At 60.5% G+C, this 17,475-nt stretch overlaps 1 protein-coding gene across 14 annotated transcripts in view; it reads left to right on the forward strand.

The window, feature by feature from the left end:
* The window catches only part of KCNQ2 (potassium voltage-gated channel subfamily Q member 2), a 49,039-nt gene that overhangs the window by 17,930 nt on the left and 13,634 nt on the right, over positions 1-17,475 (forward strand). For 4 of the 14 annotated variants that reach the window (XM_043479878.1, XM_043479884.1, XM_043479879.1 and 1 more), the window contains exons 5-12: positions 573-698; positions 2,396-2,506; positions 3,029-3,124; positions 5,747-5,841; positions 6,893-6,922; positions 9,850-9,918; positions 10,832-10,861; positions 14,935-14,988. In XM_043479878.1, the coding sequence (XP_043335813.1) occupies positions 573-698; positions 2,396-2,506; positions 3,029-3,124; positions 5,747-5,841; positions 6,893-6,922; positions 9,850-9,918; positions 10,832-10,861; positions 14,935-14,988 (611 nt within the window). Of the gene's footprint in view, positions 1-572; positions 699-2,395; positions 2,507-3,028; positions 3,125-5,746; positions 5,842-6,013; positions 6,120-6,892; positions 6,923-9,849; positions 9,919-10,831; positions 10,862-12,263; positions 12,357-14,934; positions 14,989-17,475 lie in introns of all 14 variants that reach the window. The other 10 variants (XM_043479881.1, XM_043479886.1, XM_043479883.1 and 7 more) reach the window with 5 other exon arrangements.

The following is a 17,475-nucleotide window of genomic DNA, read 5'->3' on the forward strand; positions in this document are numbered from 1 at the left end:
AGTCCCAGGTCCTTCCCGATCCCCACCCTGTGTTCCCAGGAGCTCCACAAGCCCAGACCCCACCCTGCCAGGCTGTGCGGAGAGGCCCTCCTGCTGGTGGGTGGCCGTATTGGTCCCCAGCCTCCTCCCCACTGTCCTTCCTGTCTGAGGACCCGAGGCTGGGCTTTGGTTGACAAGACAAAGTGGGAGTCTCCCTCAGCCTCAGGGAAGTCTGGGTAGGGCCCCAGCAGGCCCGACATTCTCCAACCTGCCCGCTGACAGCCGTTCAGGACCACTCCCTTCCTGGGTGGATGCGGCTCTGGGCCATCCCTGCCTGCCATCCTCTAGGGGTGAGATGCGCAGGTGTGGGACCACCCAGGGCTGGGGCTGGGGCTGGAAAACCAGCTGCCTCTCCTGTCTGCCCAGGCTTGAGGCTCCCAGGGACTCTGCAGCCAGCTCTCGGGAGAGGTACCTGCCCCGGAAGCCCAGGGGACTCAGAGCTCAGCGAACCTCCAGCCAGATGGGACCTTGTGCTCCTGGGCGGGTTGGGCTGGGTGCCAGCCTGGCAGCTGTGATGTGGCCATCTCTTTCAGGAATTGGTCACTGCCTGGTACATCGGCTTCCTCTGCCTCATCCTGGCCTCGTTTCTGGTGTACTTGGCGGAGAAGGGGGAGAACGATCACTTTGATACCTACGCGGATGCACTCTGGTGGGGCCTGGTAAGTGTCTGGCCTCTGGGGCCAAGGAGAGGGGCCTTCACCAAGGATGTGCTCGCCGGGCGTGCCCTGCCTTGGGGTCCCTCCTGCCCATGGTCTGAGCTCCCCCCACCCCTCCCCACGGTATGCCCCTGACTGCCCAGGCCTGGACAGCAGACCTTCAGTTCTCCTGCCTGGAGACATCTCTCTGGGGCCACCTGCTGGCTGCTTCTGACCAGGATGCCACGTGGAGGTGGTGTCCCAGGTGGGCCGTGGTGGGGGATGCACTGGTCTATGTGGGGTGGCAGGAAGCCTGGCCCTCAGGGAGCCTGTGCCCAGCCATGGCCGGTCACCTTCCTTCTCTGCTGACCAACCTGTGTGATCTCTGTGATGGAGAGGGATGGGCGGTGCTGCCTGTCATGTTGATGGAGGAGAGTTTCAAAAAGGGGAACTAGACCCCCTGACTCAACCTCCCAGGCTGCTCCTGACGAGAGGGACTCCATCCAGAGCTGGTGAACTTTTGACCCATGCTCACGGCCACCTACCTCCTGGGCCGCTTATGGGCCCCTCTCCTGTCACCAAGTGCAACGGCCTCTTCTGAGAAAAGGCTTCCTGGGCCACCCTCCAAAGGGCCCCGCAGACCTCGACCCCAATAGCTCGAGCCAGGACCTCTGTCTAGCTCCTCTTTGTCTGTTTCCGTGGACGCCCCCAGGTGGGGGCCGGAGTGCCCCTCCTTTGCGAGCTCTTCTGGGGGTGCTGGACACTCAGACGGGGAACCCCTTCTGCATATTCCCCACCTAAACCGGGGGTTTCCTCTGTGAACTTTATTTTTATTTTAGTGTTTCATTTTTGGCCGTGTTTCTTGATGTGTGGGGGTCTTAGTTCCCAGACCAGAAACTGAACCTGGGCCCTCGGCAATGAAAGTGCCGAGTCCTGACCAAGAGACCTCCAGGGAAGTCCCTTCTCTGTGAACTGCAGACTTTAAAGGTTCCCTCTGCTCTCTGATGGGATGAGATTGGCCCCTCCCCATCCCATCATTCTTGGGAACCGTTCCACCTGAGATCCCCTTGTTCTGCTCTGGGGGCTGGTGGTCCTTGGAGGGGCCTCATGGGCACTGGGGGAGTCCTCCCACCGCCTTGCTCTCAAGCTGGCCTCCCGAATGCTGGCTGTGAACACTGGCCTCGAATGCTGGCCCCAAGGACCGAGGCCCCAGCAATCCTCCATGCCCCCAAGTCTGCCCTTGTTTTGGGAGTACATGACCTTCTGAGGGAGAAGTTCGTGAGATCCTGTGTGTGGAGGTGCCCCCAATCCCATGCCCCTCCTGGCAGCTGGGCCCCTCCCTCTCTGGCCTCAGCTTACAAGGCCCCCCTCCAAAGGCCCCTACATGACCCCTGAGCATCCTCAGAGGGTCCCTTGGCCCTGTTGCCTCTGAGGCTCCTGCTTTGTCAGAGCCTCCTGGCTACCTGTCCGGCTGGAGCTCAGCCCTCCTGGGTGAACCTGCCCTGCCCACCTCAGGTGTAATTGAGAGTGGAGGCCGAACACCCCACCCCCCGCCCCCTGATCATTTTGGTTCTTGAGTGGGGAAGGGTGGCTGGTGGTGACCCCGGCCTCACGGGCCCTGCGTGGGCAGCATGGGGCAGGGGTCTGTCCAGCTGCCCTGAGGCCTCAGAAGGGCCCTGGCTCCTGCCAGGCCTGGCTGAGGACGGGCCCTCTGTTCAAAGATCACCCTGACAACCATCGGCTACGGGGACAAGTACCCCCAGACCTGGAACGGGAGGCTCCTGGCGGCGACCTTCACCCTCATCGGTGTCTCCTTCTTTGCTCTTCCTGCCGTGAGTCCCGCCTTTCCTGCCTTTGCGGGGGATGGAGTCTGGCCCCCTCGGCGACCACTGCTTTCCTTGGGGTCACGTGGGGCAGGGCAGGGCTCCCCTGTTACTGCATCTCTGGGTCCCCATCAGCACCTCCTAGCCCTGGGATTGACCAGTTGGGTCCCTGTGGCCAGGAGCGGAGCTGTGGGTGACGTGGCTCTGGCAGGTTTCCTGCAGAAGGCGTGGGGGCCTGTCAGCCCTCCCCCTGCAGCTGTGCAGGGCGTGGGGCAGCTGGTGGTGCTGCTGTCCAGGTGCTCTTCTCTGAGACCCTGGGCCTCACCCCCCGCTCGTTGCAGTGTAGACTGGGAAGGACTGTAACCTTTGTGCTCAGATGTGTTCAGAGTGGGCCCTGCCACTCTGAAGCCCCCAGTCTGTCTCCTGGTGACTAGGGGCTGGGGGTAGGGGCGAGAAGGTGGGGCCAGGAATGTGCAGGCAAGGTTGGGGGGCTCTGGTCCCTGGGCGCTGTCTGACCCCAGTGACTTGCAGGGCATTTTGGGGTCTGGCTTTGCACTGAAAGTTCAAGAGCAGCACCGTCAGAAGCACTTTGAGAAGAGGCGGAACCCTGCAGCAGGTCTGATCCAGGTGCGTCCAGATAGCCCCCATGTGGGCCCCACACGGACCCGTGGGACCCCTGGCCTGGGCCCGAGGTGTTAGAGCGAAGTCCCTCTGGTGTTTGTCTCCTGTCGGGGAATTCAAGTCTGTGCTGAGAGTCACTTAGATGCTTGCAGTGGCCTGGCACCTGTGGCACAGGTAACATCAAGGCCAGCGGTCTGTGGGCCCTGGGCCAGGCTGTCACCGGTGCCCCCGAACTGTCCCCTCACAGCACCAACACTGCCTTGCACTTGTGGGGTGGGGGTTCAGAGACCCCCATGCAGGTAGGTGGCGGAGCCATGTCTGTGCTGCCCAGCTTGCACCACCCACCCCATCACTGGGGTCACAGTGGCCATGCAGCGTCCAGCAGTGCTTCTTGAGCCATCCTGAAAGTGCGGGCCGGGCACAGGCTGCCCAAGGGGCTGAGTTTCCCACAGCCCTTCCCAAGGGCCGGGGGACCCAGTGGACCTTTGGCATTGACTGACCTTTACTGCTGGCTGGACACTGGCCTAGCCCCTCACCTGGCTTTCTTTTTTAAAGATGTGGTCTTGCCCATGCTGCTGCCTACTTTTGTGTGTATATGTACACCTGTGTCTTTCACCGTAAGAACTTCAATCGACTGCTTCTTTTAAATGCAAAAGAGTGTAAAGAAGAACAAAAATGCCCACCCCCCCATTGACAAGAGTCCCACCCACTATTGACACCAAAGTCTTAGCACTCCCAGTGATTTCGAGGTCTGAGCAGCATAGGGAAGGAGCGCGGCCTGAACAGATATCACTTCCCCACAGCCCCCTCCTCTCTGAGAAGCTCCAAGTTATTGGGGGAGGGTGGGAGATGGGGAGGAATTAGGGAAGGACCCCCACACACTGGGGACTCCATGAGGCCACACATCCCAGCGCTGAATGCAGGCTCAGAAGTGACCGGAGAAGACCCTAAGTGCTTACCTCACCTGACTTCATGTGGTAGGAAGTCAGCCTCTGAGACTTTGGTTTCTTAGATATGACACCAAAAGCACAAGCAATGAAAGAGAAATTTTTGTGCATCCAAGGACACTATTTGAACTGTCTCCTTAGAGAGTAAAAAGATAACCCACAGGATAGGAGAAAATATTTGCACATCAGATATCTGATAGAGATCTGGTATCCAGAATACATGAAGGACTCGTAGTTCAACTACAAACAGACAAACGGCCCAACTAAGAAATGGGCAAAGGATTTAAGTAGACATCTCTCCAAAGAAGATATACCAGATGGCCTATAAGAACGTGAAAAGATGTTCAACGTCATTCTTCATGGAGGAAATGCAAATCAAAAGTCCTTCATGTCCACCAGGATGGCTACAATTTAAAAAAATTAAGTTGATGAGGAGGTAAAGTCAGAACCCTCATACGTTGCTGTGGGAGTGGGTGTGAAATGGTATGGCTGTTGTAGAAGACAGTTTGGTGGCTCCTCCAAAGGTTAAACCTGTCACACAACCCAGAATTCCCACTCTTAGGTGAACACCCAACAGAACTGGAAACAGGTGTTTAGCCAAAAACTTTCACGCAGGTGTTCGCAGTGGCACTGTTCACAGGAGTCAAAGGTTGAAACACCACCTCAGCCAGTGAAAGGGTGCAGAAGATGTGGTCCGTCCACACACTCGAATCTTGTTGTTGTTGTTTAGTCACTCAGTTGTGTCTGACTCTTTGTAACCCTAAGGACTGTAGCCCATCAGGCTCCTCTGTCCTGGGGTTTCCCAGGCAATAATACTGGAGTGGGTTGCCATCTTCTCCAGGGGATCTTCCTAGGGATTGCACCTGCATCTCCTGCATTGCAGCAGATTCTTTACCACTGAGCCACCTAGGAAGCCCCATGCTTGAATATGTCTGGCCTTAAAAAGAACAAGGCTCGGACACGGGTTCCACCAGGGACAGGCCTTGGGAACGCGCTAAACGGAGGGAGCCAGACCCAGGAGGCCTGGCACTGAAATTCTATTGCTAGGAAGTGTCCAGAGTGGGGAACCACAGAGACTGATGCAGATCAGGGATGGCAGGCCAGGGGTGGAGGGAGTGGGGAGTCATGCTGGTGGGTTGGGGGCTTTTAGTCTTGAGGTGGTGAGAGTGTGGTGTTTGTCAAGGGGACGTTTGCACAGCATCAGGAACAAGCTTAGCGCCAATCAACTGTGCCCTTTAAAAGGGTGAATTTTACGTTATGTGTATTTTACTCTGATTAACAAGAGTTGTTGGGAACAGAGGCCAGGCCTGGCCAAGGCTGGTGTAAAGGGCAGGCCTGCGCCCTGCAGGGGTTCAGCCTTACAGTGGAGGATGCAGCCCATGTCCTTGGCTCTGGCCCTCACCTCCTGTCCCCCAGGGAGGGCAGGAAGGTGACCATGATGCCGGGTGATGGCTGCCAGGCATTAGGTGGGACAGATGGAAGGGAAAGAACTGGAGTTCCATGCAGACTCACTGCCGGGTCCCCCCTCCCAACTCCACTCTGCAGAGGTGACTGTGGCCCGTGGGGTGGGAGCGACACTGGGCTGCTGTCCAGAGGCCAGTGCAGAGGGATGCATGGGGACGAAGCCCCGGGAGAGGCGGGAGGGCCCCTAGCGCCCGCCTGACCCCCGTCCTCTCCACAGTCCGCCTGGAGGTTCTATGCCACCAACTTGTCACGCACGGACCTGCACTCCACGTGGCAGTACTACGAGCGCACGGTGACCGTCCCCATGTACAGGTACCTCTGCCCCCCACCACGCTGCCTGTGTGTGCCCCCCATTTGTTCTTAATCCCCATTTTCAGTTGTTCATCATTTTGTTTGCTTTTTGTTTCTTTTTCTTTAAAACATGTACTTTTCAAAAATGAATCGTGTGTGATTTATTTTATTAACTTTGTTCTCTGTTTTATAGTTTGCGGCTTTTATTTTTCACCTTCATTCCGCCCCCTGCTTAGTGTCCTTGCTGTCAGGGGTGTAGTGTGTGAGTCTGGTGGACACGGCCCCCTGAGCTCACAGAGGTAAATGCGGCTGCTTCCACGGACCACAGCCCCGTGCAGCCCTACTGGTGGTGGGCCCTGTGTTTAGAAACAAAAGGATAACCTTGACCCTCTGACCCCCAGCGAGGGCCAGGGTCTCTGTCGAGGAAGGAGAGACCCCCCCGGACCACAGCGAGGCCCCAGCAGGACAAGGTGCAGACACCCCCAGGATCCCTGTGGGGAGAGAGTGTCCTGGGGACCCCCCCGGGGGTCGCATGGACAGTGGGCACCTTTCCAGGCTCTGCCCCTGGGGTGTGTTGGTGCCAGGCCTGGGCTCAGGATGATTTCCAAGGTGAGAAGGGTGGGGGCCTGGCCGGAGTCCATGAAGGTCAGGTGCCCTCCGGTGAGCACTGAACTCTGGGTCCTCTCAGCCAGAAGAGTCCCCTCACCTGCCCCTGGGTGTCCACCCACGGAGCCCTCACTGGGGCAGAGTCCTCCTGCAGGTCCCCACCTGCCTCTCCCGGGATCTGTCACCTGGGAGACAGTGCTGCCCACTCCCCTCTCCAGCATTCGACCCACCAGCACTTCCGGGGACACTCAGTCTCGGGGTGCTGGGGGCCCAAGGGCACTCGCTCTCACCCCAGGCCCTGTGCTCCCAGCCTTTGAGGCAGGACCGACCCTCGTGCTAATTTTCTTTGTTCTGTTGTTTCCCCCACTTTCCTCAACTATTTTTTTTTCATTTCGTTTTTCTTCTCCCGTTCTTTTACAATCTTCTGTTCCTTTCCCTCTGTGTGTGTGTGAAAAACACTTGAAAGCTCGCAAACTCAAACCTACGGGGCCTCCAGGTAGGACTGCATGGGCGGAAAGCGTGTGGTGTGATTCTGTTCTGTTGGGGACTGTCCCAGGGCCCCCTGAGCCAGCCCCGCCCGGCCTGTGGCCCCTATCTGGAGCCACACGCCCCCTCCTCGCTCCCCTGGTCCCCTCTCCTGACTGCCCCCACCCTCAGCTGCTTTCTTGTGCTGGATCTGTCTGTCCAGGTGTTTTCTGTCCCTTGTTCTGCTTCCTGCCTGTCTCAGTGGCTGGGGTCCTGCCCCTGCACCTCCACCCTGCCCCCGGGGCCCCACTTATGCCCAGTGCAGAGGTAGTGGAGACAGGGTATTGGCCGTCCCAGTTTGGGGCACCCCCAGTTAGCAGCCCCCAGTCCTGGCAGACTGCTCTGGGCTTGGGGTCTCTCCCTGCATCCACTCCCCCACCCCAAGTCTTCACACTGCAGTGAGAGTGAGACTCGAGGCCATGGACAGAGGGTCCTGTGGCCCATCCATGTGGCCCCACTGACCGTGTCTGCACCGGACAGCTCGCTTCCTGGGGTCCCCTGTCTAGACCAGGTGCTGAGCTGCTCCAGGAAGGGTCTCCTGTGCCCTTCATAGGCCCTGTTTTTCCCCTCAGAGTGGTGGCACCGTGCTCCACCCTGCAGAGCAGGGCTCTCTCATCCTCCCTCGGTGCCCTGTGTGGGAACCTGTCAGAGTTAATCCTCTGCTCCCAGAAGGGAAGAGGGGGCCAGGCAGGGCCAGGCTCCGCAGGCAGGAGGGCCTGACTGCCCCCCCAGAGGCGGGGTGGAGAGGGAGCAGGGTCCTTCCCGGCTGCTGACCCTGGACTCCTGGGGCTCCAGGTGGGGGGGATCCTGCTTCAGACCCTGTCAGGCTCCTCCCAGACCAGCAGCCCCTTGGTTCATCTACTCCAGCAACACCACATCCCCCGAGGTCTGCGGAGACACCCCTGCCCAGCCCCGGGCCTGGGGACTGGTGGTGTCCTCCGCAGCCGGCTGACCCCTAGACTAATACTGCTCGCTCCTGTGTGTCCCACCCCCGTCGCCCGCTGTACCCTCATCCCCCATGACTGGACTGTGTGTGCGTGGCCCTCGAGTGTGTGGTGCCTGCACGTCCTTTGCCCGTCTGTGTTCTGTCCCCCTGCCGCTCTGTGTCCAAGGCATGGCATCCTAACTGCGTGTCCCTGCCCTTGACCCACGTGTGTGGGGGCGAGTGGGTCCAGCTGCCCGGGGTCTCTGCTCCAGGCCACGGTGGGTGCTCAAGGTGGTGGGGAGACCAGCTCTGCCCCAGTGTCACTCCTGGGGCTCTACTGTGCCCATGGCTTGAGCCGACTGAACTGCCCAGGCCTCCTGCTTGGTCTAGACCTAAGAGGACAGGGGAGAGCCTTGGAGAGGAGTGGGGAGGGGGAGAAGGAGGGTGAGCGTCCCCAGGATCCAGGCCTGGCGGGGCTGGGGCTGCAGAGGGAACAGAGGTGCGGGGTCACACCTGCTGGCCCTGGGATGGCAATGACCAGGGCAGGGCCGGGGGAGGGATGTTCCTCTGGGTGCTAGGGGCATGGCCGGGCAGCAGAGGAGTTGGGAGAGACCAGAGCAAAGTTGGAGACTGATTGGTGGGGGCAGGTCAGGGCTGCGGGTACAGGGGGTCAGGGACCTTCCTGTTTTGGGGACAGTGGGGAGTCCGAGCAGAAGGACTAGAGTGAGTCAGAGGAGGATGGGCATTCAGGGACCAGGGACATGGGGTACGTGGGAGGGACAGCAGGGGGTAGGGGCTGGAACCAGGGTGTGTGGGGAATGGTGGTACTGCGGGACAGAGTGAGGACACCCAGGAGAGGCTTGGACAGAGTTGCCTGGGAGGGTCAGGGGTCCCCAGGGTTAAGAAGGCCTGAGGCTCAGGACAGGGTTTGGGGACCTGGGGCTCAGTGGGGATGTCACAGACAGTAGGGGTGTCAGAGCAGATGGGGGTGTCAGAGCAGGTGGGAATTCACAAACATTGGGGGTCACAGAGCAGGTGGGGTGTCAGAACAAGTGGAGGCTGAGTCAGGAAGGAGAGACCAGTGCCCGGAAGCTGACAGGGTGACTGATGGACGAGATGGAAGCTGAGGGCTGAAAGTGTCCAGGAACCAGGTGGGAAGTGGGGAGTGGGGTGGGGAGGGACCTGGGGAGTGGGGTGGGGGGAGGGACAAAAGTGTCCCCAGACAGCGTGGAGACCCAAGTCTCTGGGTGAAGGCTCCTGCAGCTGGAGGTGGGGGCGTGGGCTTCCCCGGAGCCTCCCAGGTGTACAGACCACTGCCTGGCATCCCAGAGGGACTTGATTCACCTCTGGCTTTCTTGCTGGTGGCCACAGCACTGAATGCTGGATTGGCAGGCAGGCCAGGAATGCAGCTGTCCTGGTGGGTGGGACTCCATCTGGGAAATGGGGCTCAGAGTAGGGCCAGACCAGTCACCCAGGAGCCGCCCAGTGGGCTCTGCCCAGCACAGTCCTTTCCTGGGACCTCTGCCCTGCTCAGCTTTGGCAGAGAGAGTGTCTCAGAGAGAGAGGGACTGGGAGTCCTAGGATGTTGGGGGCTGCGTTTTCAACTGTGCTGCAAATCCAGGGGGTGTTCAGTGGTTGGGAATGGGGAGGGGCACCCCCCCATTTTCTGGTGCCCTGCGGGACCTGCTCCACGTGGGCATCCTTTCTAGGGATGGCCTGGACACCACCCGCTCCCAGGCCGAGGTGCCCAGGGAAAGTGAGCCCAGAGGAATGCATAAAGTGCCTGGGCTGCAGAGGTGGAGGCATGGGCTCCCTGGGGGTCTGCTGCCGCCATGGACTCCTCCTGTTTCTGCCTGTGACAGGTCGTCATGGCCTGTGTCCCCATGTGAGATGTGGACACCAGTGAGAGCTGGCATGGGGGTCCCTGGGGTTCTGGTGGGTTGCGGGCTCACTCACCTGTCCTCTTGCTGCAGACTGATCCCGCCACTCAACCAGCTGGAGCTGCTGCGGAACCTCAAGAGCAAGTCTGGACTTACCTTCAGGTGGGCGGGGGCGTCCATGCTGGCTCTGATCCCCCATGGCTCCATGAGAGCCAGTAGGGGCGCTCAGGCTGGGCTAAGGCCCCTGATGGCTCAGAATGTTCACATCCTGTTGCCATAGGCCCTGGTGCTGCTGGCGGTTTTCCCCTGTTGCTGACCAGTCTTGGCTCCCATCCTGAGGGCGGCTGGTTTGGGGGTGGGCATGGGGGAGGTGGTACTCCATATGGGGCTGGGAGGCTGGTGCTCTGGCCACAGGTCAGAGGAAGAGTCCAACCCTGGAGCATCGGGTGGAGACACGTGAGTAGCACCTGCTGCTTCCTTCACGACCACAAAACCTGCGACTCCCGGAGCACTTGACACAGACAGGCTTGCCAAGGACACGGACTGGCCAATGGGAGAGGAGGGGAGGATGCCTGCTGGGCCCAGCGCCCAGGGCTGTTTGAAGAACTCTCAGCAGTGGGGCATCTGGAGAGGGTTGGATAGTGCCCCCCTGCAAAGATTCATCTGTGTCCTGGGACCTGTGAACATGACCTTATCTGGAAGAGTCCTCGTGGGTGTGGTTAAGTGAAGGACCTTAGCTGTCCTGAGCATCGACTGTGGAAGTTGACAGCTCCAGAGCTTTCTTCACATGTCCTCTTTGAAAGTTCGTTAATATTGGTGATGCTGATTAAAACAAGTGTCCATAAACATGTGGCCATAGCACCCTCAGTCTCAAAACTTCTCGTGACCCCTTCCAGATTCGCTGTCCCTCTGGAACCTGCCTCCTTGGGCCCCCAGGGAGCTCTCAGGGGCATGTGGGCTGTTTCTGCACCCCTCACACGGAGCCCTGGGCCATAGGAGCATTGTGCATCAGCTGGGCCCTGTGTGGGGTTCAGCTGCTGGGCCGGCTTCTGACATTCTGTGCTTCTGTTTGCAGGAAGGAGCCTCAGCCGGAGCCATCTCCCAGGTCAGTGCCCGCCTGCCTTCTGCTGCCTCCGCTGTGCTCTGCGTGTCCCGTGGAGCTCGCGCTGCCGCGGGGCCTGTGCATGCTCCCTGATGCCACTGCGCGAGGACCCCTGCCCAGTGGTGATGTGGGCACCTGGGTCTATGCCCCCTTCCAGGCCCCCAAGCTGAGGGGCAGCTCCTGTCTGCCCGCCTGTGACTGCAGCCCCTTGGGCGGGAGTTGGGGGGCTTTCAGGGGAGCGGTCCCACTGGCTCCAGGCACAGGGTCTGGGCTGCTCTGAGTCGAGGGTGACCCAGGTGGACACTCCCACGGGGTGTCCCAAACACTGCAGATCAGGGTCAGGCAGTAGGGGGAGGGGCTGTTCTGAGGGGAGGTCTTCACACCACCCCTGCAGGTCTTGGTTTGTGGAGGTTTCTGGAGGATGGAGGAGTGGGAGAGGGTTCCCTTTGGGCATGGTCTCCTGCCCCGCCTCACACCCCCTGGGTGGGCACCCGTACCCCACTACTTGTGTCTGTCTAGGCCCCTGCAGTTCTATTTGGTTCATGTGAATTTGAGACTGGGACCCCAGATGGGGACTCCCGGGGGTGATCTCAGCTGGGGTTAGGGTGATAGCACCCTGCTGTTTTCCTAGTTTTGAAAAGAAAGCCAGATCAATTCACTACTTTCGAGTCTGGTGACCTGCAACCTGCCCATGTACTGCTGTGTATCCCTGAGCTCAGGGGTTCCCTGGTGCCCTGTCCACACCTGCATGGGGAGTCCCATTCCCCAGGCCATGGGCCAAAGACGCTGCCAGCTTGTTCGTGCCCTCCTGGACTGAAGGCTGCTCAGCTGGGAAGGCAATGGGCTGAGCCCTGCTTCAGCATCCATCGGAGGGGGGCATGTACCCCACCCCTGAGTCCCTGAAGCGGGTTGGCCGCTGGAGCTGACCTGGAAACATCAGCAGTGCTTTGCCTCCAACCAGCCCAAAGAGCAGCAGAGATGACCCTTTAGATCCCAGACCAGAGTGGCTTTATCCTGGGCAGTGACCTCTGTTCTCATGGGCACAAACCGAGGGGCCCGGCACGGGGCTGTGGTCAGGTGGGCAGGGAGGGGGAGCAGCAAGCCTGGCCTCTGGGGTGCCCCGAGGCTGCTCCACTTCGTTGGTTCCCGTTGGTGCTGCCATCAGCCCCTCCTGTGAGCCCCCAGGACCCAGAGGCCGAGCAGGTGGGCGCGGCTGCCCTCAGCTCTGCCCAGTGGGCGCTCTCTGGCCCTCGGCGTGGCCCCTCCGGCCTATCGCGGCTCCCTGTGCTCGCCACCTGCGTGCCTCTCCCCTCCAGACAATTTTCGTCTCAGCCTCTCTCTCTCTCTCTCTCCTCTCCTGCCCTCCCCTCCCCCAATCTGGAAAATCTTGCCTGCCCCCCCCAAGTGCCTTTAATCATGTCACTGCCCTTCTCGGGCCCCTTTCACGTCCGCTCTGTCTTTGGGGATGAGGTGGCTGACCCTGAAAGCAGGACTCCAGGTGAGGATTCACGGGAGCCCCCTGGCTCTCCGGCACGTTCTGTGGCTCCCCTTCCTCGAACCCGCTTTTTGCTCCTCCCTCCCTCCCCGTGTGTCCGTGTATCCCTGCCTGTGACCAGCGGCTTCCCCTGGGGGCCCCAGGCTGAGGCCCTGGGACAGAGGGCCGGCCTATCCTGGGAGCGCACCTTTCAGCCAGGGCATTTCTGTGCCCCGACTGGAGCAGCCAGGAGCCCCTGTGCAGCACCCGATGCACAGTAGGTCTGCAGGAAAGGGTCCCGCCCTGGACACCTGTGGGTGGGCTGTTCCTGGGCTGCCCGGCGAGGGGACCCTAAGCAGGTGGATGGGGTGGGTGCGGGGGCCCTCCACTGCCGGGAGACCCTTTGGTCCTGGCTCATTGTGGGGACATGCACTGTGGCTGTGTGGGCGTCAGACCAAGGCGTGGGGCTGGCGGAGGTGGGGGGGGCAGGTGGGGGTCTCGGGCTGTGCTGCTCCGGGTGTGGCTCTGACCTGCCCTTTGATCTACCCCATTTCTGACTGCCTTCTCCTGTGCCTGGGGAAACCCCTGTGCCCCAGCTGCTTTGCTCCCGTCCGTGTGGCCCCCTCTTCGTCGTGGGGGGCCGTGTGCCGTGTTTGGGTGCGTGTCTGTCCAGTCTGGTGTTGGTGACTGTTTGTGGGCACCTCTTCCACCCTCTTGAACCCAGGCCCCCCCCGGGCTGAATGTGGGCAGGAAACCCCAGGGCCAGCCTAGAGCCCAGAGGCGATGGGCTGGAGTCAGGGCCCCTCACTGCCCACCCCAAGCAGAGGAGCAGTGTTCAGGGGGGTTGGCTGGGCCACCACCAGTCCCCCTCCCTCTGCTCTTGTCCTGCTCTCAGACTTCCTTGTTTCATGCAGGAGCCTCTGGCCACGTGAGGCTGTTTAAATTTTCATTAGAACTAAAGAAACCACTGCAGTTGGAGAGCCGCTCCCCAAGCTCCTGTGCGTGGGAGCCAGGCTTGAGGTGTCATGTAGGAAATGGTGGGTGGGCAGTGCGGGGCTGCTCATCTGTTCAAGGCTGGGGTCCTTCCAAAGAGCCGGAGGCAGACACCCCACCCCACCTCATGCTCTTTCCTGGGGGAGGAGCCCCCAGGCGGGGCAAGGCAGGGCTCTGTGTGCAGGCCTGGGGACCCCTGCAAGGAGCTGGCAATGTAGGTCTTGGTCTTTAGGGTCTTCATCTGTCCATCAGGCCCTGGTGGAACTGTGGCTGCCTCGGGGGTGTGCCCGGGGAGAGCACGTTTGCCCTAAATTTGAGTTCTGTGAGCTGCTGGGCAGGGTCTGGGGGGGTCCGAGTCCTGGGAAGGTGTGCCCCTCCGCCCGGGGTGGCCCTCTAGTTAGTTTTTTTCTACAACCTGAAGTAACTGGGGAAGGTCCTACCAGGGAAACGCACACTCTCGTAGGGTCCTCCACAGAGGACAAGGCCGGTGAAGCCAAGGGAGAGCTCTTTGAGGAGCCTTGACCCTAGCTTGCTGGTGTTAATGTGGGGAGATCCTTGCTGGGACAGTGGCAGGTGCCACCGGTGTTTAAGTGAATGTGAGTCGACACTGTTGGCTGCGTCCGGGTTTCTAGGCGCAGCAGTTTGGGAGCCACTGTCTCAAAAGCAACAACTTTGAAGGTGGAGGCAGAGAGTGAGACCCCAGGGAAGCGAAGGGTTTCTTGATGTTCTCGCTGGTTCTTTTCATTTCTGCTTAAAAGTTTTGTGGCTCAGACAGTAAAGAATCCATCTGCAAAGCAGGAGACCCGGGTTCGATCTCTGGGTCGGAAAGATCCCCTGGAGAAGGGAATAGCAATCCACTCCAGTATTTTTGCCTGGAGAATCCCATGAACAGAGAAGCCTGGTGGGCTGTGGTCCATGGGGTCACAGAGAGTTGGACATGACTGATCAACTAACATACTTGCAGGTTCTTGTGCACAGCTGAGGCTTGCTCTGGCCTTTGCGGAGGGTCTTGGGCAGGCTGACCACCAGCTGCCTTTCCTGAACAGCTAGCTGCACGTCAGGATAGCCTTCACCCAGGGTCTGGCCTTGGCTGGCCCTTTGATGTGCAGGTGCCCCAAGCCTCCTCCTCCTTGGCTCCCCTCCGGGTAGAGGTGGCCACTGCCTTCTGGGTAAATGGGGGCCACTTCTGATCAGACCGCTGGCTGGGTTGGTTTGTGAAGCCAAACTCGCACGTTTTTCCTCTGAAAACGCGAGCTTTCTGAAATCCTGTCCCTGTAGAACCAGCAAAGCCTTAGCCCATGTATTATTTTTTTGTTGGCATGAATATAGCAAAAAAATAATACATCTTTTGAAAGAGATGGCCCCAAATAGATGCTGGAAGGAAAAGGTATTTTTGGAGAGAAAAAAAAAATGGATTTTTTTTTTCTCTCCAAAAATAGGGACTATTTTCTTTTCCAGGCTGACGGAGGACTTCGTGCGCGACCTCCGCGCTCGCACTTCTCTCTCCCATGCGAACTCTGTGGCGGGTGCACCCCACGCCCACACGCCTGGCCGGGGTCCCTCCGGTCGCCAGCGCCCCCAGGACTAACTGTCCTCTCCTCATTTCCAGTAAAGGCAGACGGTGCGCAGAGTCCCTGTGTGGATGCTGCCCAGGACACGCTAGGTATCGCGGACACGCCGCTCGGACGACCATTGCTGCACGGCTCTTGTCCCCTTCCGCTCCAAACACTCTGCTTATTAGAGGTTCTAGATGCGCCAGGGAAAAGCTGGCGCCCGCCCGGCCCCCCAGGCCCGGATTCTGATTGGAAGCTCACCTCCCAGCCCCTTCGTGGAGCCCCTGCCCGCCTCTGACCCCAGGCGCCCTCCTGGGCAACAGGGGCACGGCGCTAACGCCCTTCCTTCGCCCCAAGCCAAACGATGCCCCAACGATGCTGTACTCCAAGTAGGAGAGGGGCCGGCAAGGGGGTCTGAACCCGCAAAGCGTGCCTTCCGGGGTCTGATTGCTCTCCTGCGAGACTTCCGCATGGCCGGGCCATCTAGCACCTCTACTACGCAAGGGAGGGCGCTGCCCTCCACCCGCTGCCCGCCCGCGGGAGGCGGCTCTGTCCTGTGTGTGCCGGGCTCCCTGTGGTCCTGGCACACCAGACGCACCGGAAAGCCCGAGGTCCGCGGCTCCCCCCTCCCACGTACAGGCCTGGTTTAGGGCAGACTGGAAACGGGACGGTGGAAGGGCCGACCTTTGCCCCGTGGGCTCCCTGACTGCCGGCACGTTTCCTCTCTCTGTGCCCTGTCTGCTCTCGGGGATGTGGAAGTGTCTGTCCTCCTGCTTGCTCTGGGCCCCCTGCTGCCCGCCCCACCCTGCCCCGTGCGGCCCGCAGGTGCTGGCAGCTGCACTCACCAGTCATCGTGTGCATGTGGTCCGAGCTGGCCCTGGAAGCAGGGGTGTTGAGTGGTGGGCGTGGGGAGGGGCTGGGCAGCAGGTCGGGGCTCCAGGGCGGCATGCCTGCACACCTGCATCCGTGCATGCTCCGAATCCTGCTCCCCCAGAGAGGGACTCGGAGGGGAGACCTCCCCCCACCCCGCACCTGCCGTGCTGCCTGTGTGTTCTGAAGTAGGCCTGCGGGGGTGGGGGGCTCTTGCAGCCCTCGGAGGGGAGATTTGGGGTCCCAGCAGAAGCTGTCCTGCTTGCCCAGAGCTTGTGTCCAGGGTGCTTCTGGCCACAGGCTGGCCTATCAGGTCGGGGGCTGTGGTCAGGTTGCCTGGGAACCGGAAGGGCCAAAGGTGCCCACAGCCGGTCCAGGGGCCCAGGCCATGCTTGGCCCCGCTATGTGTGTTTCACAACTCTCCCCTCATCTTCCTCACCTTCCCTGGGCATCCAAGGTCCAGCTGTGGGCCAGATGGTTCTCTTGGTGGATGCTGGCTCTCCCCCTGACACGCTGGGCCCTGGCCGTGCAGACTAGGGTATAGGGGCGCTCAGCTGGGGCGCCCCCTTGCTTATCCCTGTTGATGGCTGGCTTCTCTTTTTGGTGATTTTGCCCTGGATGGGGGATGGGGGTGGTGGCAGGCAGGAGAGGAGAGGCTGGGCCTTGCTTTCTCACCCAGACCTTCCTGAGCTTGCTCCCTGGCCCCGTGTAAATGCCCTTCACTTGGAGGGTGGGCTAGCCTCCTGCTCCTTCCCTGGGGGCAGGCGGCCAGAGCCCCACCCTGCATTTGCTTTCATCCTTGGCTTGTGAGGTGAGGGAGGGCCTTTCTTGACTCCTGCAGGACTGTCAGCACTCGAGCACCTGGAGTTAACGAAGGATCAGGGTGGCTGGGGGGCTGCGTGCCTGTGACTCTGAGTTGTGATAACTGAGAAAGTCCAGACTACCACCTATGGTCCCCGAGCAGGGTGCTCCTCTCCGGTCTGAGCAGTCTGAGAGTCAGGGATGGGATGGCGGGGCCAGGGCGAGGCCAGGGAAGGCTCCTTCCTGTGGCTCTGTCCTCGTAGGCAGCTGCGTGGGGGCAAGTTCCAGGGACCTCTGGTGTGCACAGGACAGCAAATCCAGCTGGGGGTCCCCATCAAAGTCTAGGTGGGGCCCTTGCTTCTTGGTTCTCCTGGACCAGCTGGTGGTCTCCTTAGGGAATGACGAGGGTTATCTGCACACTGGCCCCCATGCCCTGGCTCCGGGGTCCCTTGGCCCCCCACCCCTGTCTTGGTCTCGTGACAGGCACAGCAGTTACAGGCTTGGGGTTAGTGTCCTGAGCAAGCAAATGCCCTGGCTCTTGTGCTCAAGGGGACCCTGGGCACCCAGAGTCTCTGGGGGAACCTCCCCTCCAAGTGGGCTCCCTGCCTCAGGCCTGAGAACTAGCACAGAGGGTCTCAGCTGGCTGGGGGCAAGGTGGGGGCACCAGCTTGGACTGCAGTGTCTGGGCTGGGTGGACCAGGCCATGGGCCGTCTCTTGTCCATGGCTTGTCATCTCTGCGCCGTCTGACGCTGTGTCAGCTGTGGGTCCCCCTTGGGTCAATGGAGGTGGCTGACCCGGGGCATCTGTGATGGGGCTGGCACTGTCTGAGGGATTAGCTGTGGTGGTTGCTTCCCAGGGGCAGCAGAGGCCCTGTCAGGTGCCCGTGAGGGATGGCGCCAGGCCCTGGGCCCCAGGGCAGTGCAGA

Source organism: Cervus canadensis, chromosome 10, assembly GCF_019320065.1.
Source record: "Cervus canadensis isolate Bull #8, Minnesota chromosome 10, ASM1932006v1, whole genome shotgun sequence".
Taxonomy (NCBI): Eukaryota; Metazoa; Chordata; class Mammalia; order Artiodactyla; family Cervidae; genus Cervus; species Cervus canadensis.